At 66.0% G+C, this 5333-nt stretch overlaps 2 protein-coding genes across 2 annotated transcripts in view; one reads left to right on the top strand and one right to left on the bottom strand.

Moving 5' to 3' along the window:
* Positions 1-387: 387 nt before the first annotated feature.
* MNEG_7410 (fructose-1,6-bisphosphatase) lies at positions 388-3516 on the bottom strand (the record flags this gene model as incomplete). The annotated part of the gene is made up of 8 exons (XM_014044119.1): positions 388-620; positions 853-921; positions 1150-1249; positions 1479-1738; positions 2011-2197; positions 2508-2651; positions 2859-2948; positions 3355-3516. 8 exons carry the CDS (start codon positions 3514-3516, stop codon positions 388-390), a joined length of 1245 nt encoding a protein of 414 aa, XP_013899573.1.
* Positions 3517-4754: 1238 nt separating this feature from the next.
* The window catches only part of MNEG_7409 (hypothetical protein), a gene marked incomplete at both ends in the record, with an annotated part of 2982 nt that continues 2403 nt past the window's right edge, over positions 4755-5333 (top strand). Inside the window, one exon of the mRNA XM_014044118.1 lies at positions 4755-4955. Within this exon, the coding sequence (XP_013899572.1) occupies positions 4755-4955 (201 nt within the window). The remainder of the gene's footprint in view (positions 4956-5333) is intronic.

The raw sequence follows: 5333 nt of genomic DNA, 5'->3' as shown, positions 1-5333 counted from the left end.
AGCAAGCAGGTGGGTGCGGCGCGCAACTGAAAAGCGCTTCCCCTGAAGTCCATCCCTGGATGGCTTCAGCAGAAGGCGACTGCAGCGCTTGCGGCAACCCGGTTGAATCTTTTGCCCCTCCTGCAACCCGCTATGTGCAGATGGTGCAACTTTGATTGTATTTTACACAGGGCTACGGGAGGCACACGAATGGAGAACTCACACAACGCCTTGCGCGCTCAATCACTGCACTCAAAACCCCAAAAAAGCCCGCGGCGGAGCGAATAAAAACCGCCGCGCAGCCAGGGCCGGGAGCCCGCCGCCCGCGCGCCGCGCTTCCCGCTCAAACCTCGAACCGGAGCGCCGGCCGCGCCGTCCGAATCGGGCGCCCCATCGGGCATCGATCGCTCAGGCCTGCGCCTTCTTGGTGAAGGACTCGAGGTACCGCACCTCGGCGGGGCTGCCCACGAACAGGGGCACGCGCTGGTGGACCTTGGTGGGCACGATGTCCATAACGCGCTCGGTGCCGGTGCTGCCCAGGCCGCCGGCCTGCTCGGCGATCATGGACATGGGGGCGCACTCGTACAGCAGGCGCAGCTTGCCGTTGGCGTTCTTCTTGTCCCCGGGGTAGCCGTAGATGCCTGGGCGGCGGGTGGTGGAAGGTGAACCATCGGAATATCGGTGGGTGCATTGATAAATAAATGTCAGGGCGAGCACGAGGCGGTGGGTCAGGCACGGGTGTGAAGGCAAGGCGAGGTGAGGCGGGGCGCAAGGAGGGCAAGGCCATGGCGGGCTGCGGACAGGTGAGGGTGGAGGCCGGGCGGCCGCCACAGCGCGTCACACGTGAAAGCGTAAAGAGGGGAGGGGGCGCACCTCCGTACAGCAGGGTGCGGTGGAAGTCGCCCACGAGGGAGCCGATGTAGCGCGCGCTGTAGGGCTTGCCTGCACAGGCGCAACGGTGGGACGAGGTGGGACGGCTGAGGCAAGCAGGGGCGTAAACAGGCCAGGAGGACAGCGACCGCGAAGACGGCGCCACCAACCACGCGCGCTGTCCTCACAGGCCGTTCCCCTGCCGGGTCCAGCCTCGTGTGCTGGGCATGTGTGTGTGCGCGTTCGTGCGGCAACCACGGCCCGAGCCCGCCTCAAGCCCGCCCCGCCCGCCCCGCGCACCGTCCCAGAGCTCGGGCTTCTTGAGGGAGTCGATGTAGCTGCGGGTGGCGTCGTCCCAGAGCTCGTAGTTGCCCTCGTTGAAGGCGTAGATCTTGCCCTTCTGCTCAGCGGAGGGTTGGGTTGGGTTGGGTTGGGCGGCGAGAGGGGCGGCGGGGGAGGGGGGAGTGGGGCGGTGGAGATCGCACGGAGCCAGCAAACCGACAGACGCACACCACGCACGCACTCCAGGGCGGACGGCGCGCCGCGAGGACTCGATCCGCCGCGGAAAAACGCACAAGCTGGGGCTTGAACCTCCGACCTCAGCCTTTGGGCCCCGCCCCGCCCCGCACCTCGGGGATCTGGATGCGGTCGTGCGTCAGCACAAACTCGCCCACATAGGGGTCGAGCGTGAAGCCGTACACGCCGTCGCCGATGGTCAGCACGAGGATGGTGCAGCTGCTGTACAGCACGTAGCCGGCCGCCAGCAGGTTCTTGCCGGGCTGGCACACGTTGGTGATGCATGAGGCGAGGGTCTTCTCGGGGTCGTCCATGTCCACGATGCACTCCTCGGCGGGCGAGTAGACGCCAAAGATGGAGCCAACGCTGATGCCTGCGCGAGCGGACGCGGGCGGGCGTCAACGCGGACGTGTGAAACCGGGCTCGCGGTGCGTGTGGTGGAGGCGCAACAGCGTGGCAGAGGGCGCGTGCGGGCGGGCCCCGCTGCAGGCTCGGCTCCCGCGTGCTCCGCAGAGGAGCCTCGGCCGCGCCCAGCGACCGCAGCCGCCACCAAACAGCGCGGCTCCCTGCCATTGTCCCCATGAGCAGAGCGGCCAGCTGGGGCAGGGTCTCTCGCCCGGCCCTCGCCCCTAAAAGCAAACGCACCCGCGTCGATGTTGCTGCTGCCATCCAGGGGGTCAAACACCACGATGTAGTTGCCGCTGGTGGTCTCCTCCACGCCGATGGGGTTCTCCTCCTCCTCGGACGCGATCACGCCGGTGCGGCCGCAGTTGCGGAGGCACAGGGAGAAGATGTCGTTAGAGATCACGTCCAGCTTCTTCTGCTCCTCGCCCTGGGTGGATGAGGTGAGGTCACAGATCAGGTTATGAGGTGAGTTCAGATCGGACGAGGTGAGGGGCGGCGGAATCGCGGCGGGTGAGGTGGTGGGAGGGGGGGCGGCCGGTCCGCAGCCCAGGGAACAGGGCCGCGTGGCGCGCCGAGCGCGGTAAGCGACGGCAGATTTGACAGGCCGAGATGGGGCTCGGCCTGGTGCGGGCTCCGGGCGTCCCTTGAAGAGGGCAGCCCTGCTTCCCCACCCAACCCACACACACACACACACACATGCGCGCGCGCGCTGCACATGCGCGAGCACCGCCCCGCACCTGCACGTTCTCGCCGGTGCCGGCGACGCCGGTGAGGCTGCTGATGCCGGCGCGGCCGACGGCGGCGGCGATCTGCTTGCAGGCCACGCTGATGGAGGACAGCACGGTGGCCAGCTCGGTGTCGAGGGTGCCGCGGCGCTCCTCCTGCAGGAGGGCGGTGTTGCAAGAGGGGGGTGGGGTTGGGCGGCGTGGCGCGGCGGGGAGCCGTGCGGGCGGGCGGCTGCCTCTGGGCGGCGGCCGGCGCCGCCTGCGAGCGTGCGCCGCGCGCGGCGCTCGCGGGCGCGAGGCGCGCGTCGCCTGCGGGCATGCGCGGCGCACGGCGCTTGCAGGCGTGCGCGGCTCGAGGCGCACCCCGAAGAGCCAGGTGTTGAAGGTGTAGAGCTCGTACTCGCTCTTCCTCGCCTTGGGCGCGGCAGCGGCGGGGGCCTCCACAGCGGCGGCCTGCGCGACGCGGATGCGTTTAGGACAGGGGGCACCGTTGGCGGGCCGCTATGGGGCATATCAGCAGCGCAGCCGGCCCACGAGCACGAGGCAACGGCGTGCAGCGCCTGGCGCCAACGGCGCTGCAGGCTCTGGGACCGCTTCAGATGCCCATGATGTCGACAGCTGGCATATAATATCGTGGTTCTCACTCAATCCAGCTGCTCTTGAGGGTTCCATGCGCTAACATGCGCAAGTTACTCAGCGGGACAGCCCGATCTGCTGCTCCAGCGCCTCGGGGGCCCTCGCACGAGTGCCATACGCGTCAAGCACCATATTTCGAAGGCATGGGTCCGGCCGTGGGGCCAATGTGCTGCGAAAGGCGGTGCCGCTGGCATTGCGCACTTCCGCACGAAGCAGCTCGCACCTTGCTCACGACGCCGGAGCGGGCAGCCGCGCCAGAAGCACCAGCAGCCTGGCCAGCCGCATTGTTCAGCTGCGCGACGGGCTTGAAAGCCACGCGGGGCGCAACCCGCTTCTGGCTCGCCACGGGCGCGCAGGTCCCGACACGGTGGGTAAGGGCCGCCATTTTGGATTTCTGTTTCCGGATAAAGGTGTGCAAGCGGTCGCCCGAAGAGCTATTTGAACCGCGACACGGAGAATCGAAAGCACGGAAACTGCCGGCATTGTGCACGTCTGCATCTTCCAAGGCTGGTGCTGCGTCTTTATGGTGCCCGATTCGACATGGCTCCTCGATCTGGCTGCACTGCTGTGCGTGGGCCCTGCTAAGGACGTGCTGCTTCCGGCGGTCAACATTCAAGTGCACACAGCGGATGAGCATTGACCTGCATTGACGGCTGGCCTGCGTGTGCGCGCTCCTATGCTGTGTCGGACATAGCACTCTGTCATGTGCGGGCTACCGTTCGGCAACGCAGCCCAGACAAGCAAAACCACGCCTAGCCAACCAACGTCAGGGCTTTGCACGGAACGGGCATCCTTTGCAGACAGCAGGATTGCAGATATACAAGTTGGATGCGACCGCGTGCACCTCAGATGCGCTGTCTAAGGAATGTGAGCCGACTGGCTTGCTGTCTTGTGCCCACCGAGAAGGGACTGGCTGCTGCGAGTTGGCATCAGCAAGCCTGTGCCACACCTGTACAGTATGCGCGTGTGGGGTTGCAGTGCAGAGCACGTTGACAAATCCCACATTGTTGTCGCGCACAGCTGCTGCGGTGATGGAACACCGCCACATCTCGGTTCGCTTGGCTGTTGTCGCACTAGCGTGCCCTCATGCCCTCTGGTCAGCTTTTCGGCTGCGCTGAGGCACTGGTGTGCTCCTCCAGGCTACGCAGGTATGCGTGGAGCTTGGTTGCGTCCACGGTAATGTCGTGGGTGCGGCTTAGAAGCAGGTGTTGGTGGTCTGAAAGTACACTTCAACTACCTGAAAGACGCAGCCAGCCTTGAAGAACGGGGGCGTAGTCGCAAGTGTGCAACCCAGTGCTCAAAGCGAGTGGGGTATCCCTGACCGTACCCGTTCCACTGTAATGTATTAGGAAGTTATATCGTACTCAAATGCCAGACTGCTTGCATCGTCAAAATGCGCATGAAGAGCACAGCAGGTGGTCTGAGGTCATCAGCGCTGTGGCAGGGGATTTCATTGCACGGTATCACGTTGCTACACCACGCACCGAAAAATTGGCTTAGAGCAGACTTCCTTTAAACAAATGGTTCGCCGAAGCACCCATTGTCAGCTGATCTCGAGTCAGCCGATCTCGCGACGAGCGGTCCAACACCATAACCAGGAGGGAAGCGTTGCACTCATCCAGCATGGCGTGGGCACTGCTGCGCCGCCTGTCACCCCTCAAGCGGCTCCGCGCGTACGTCCGCGGCACAGACCAGCGCGAGGTGCAGCGGCAGGCCGACCTCCACCGCCTCTTCCTCTACACCAGCCTCTGGCAGGAGCTCCAGGCCAGCCGTGTACGCGGCACCGGGAATCTAACAGCATTTGCTCAACAAGTAGTTGAGAAGGTGAGCAGTGGCAGCTGCCGCAGTCGCGTCGCCGCCACGAGACCGCAGCCAACCCTCACCGCGTCGTGCACCTATCCTATCCATAACGACAAGGCCAAAACGATGCCCGCGGCAGAGCTGGACTCGGAGGTCCAGCGCTCGCTTCGCGCGCAGCTGGTCGCAGCAGCGCGCGCACTTCATGAAGAGCTGACCAGCGCTGGCGACGGGCTGCCAGCAGCGCACGCGCTCGAGCGCGCAGACTCGCGGCGCGCCGCGTCGCACGCGGGCGGCGAGCAGGGGGCGTCGGCGGCGGCGGCAGCGGGCGGCGCGGGCCTGGCCGCGTTGGGCGACGCTGGCAGCGGCGGCGGCGGCAGCGGCGACGACGACGACGACGGCGAC

The sequence above is a fragment of the Monoraphidium neglectum genome, assembly GCF_000611645.1.
Source record: "Monoraphidium neglectum strain SAG 48.87 unplaced genomic scaffold scaffold01307, whole genome shotgun sequence".
Classification (NCBI taxonomy): domain Eukaryota; kingdom Viridiplantae; phylum Chlorophyta; class Chlorophyceae; order Sphaeropleales; family Selenastraceae; genus Monoraphidium; species Monoraphidium neglectum.
The sequence above is the reverse complement of the archived record's forward strand: the minus strand, read 5'-3'. Positions and strand labels throughout refer to the sequence as shown.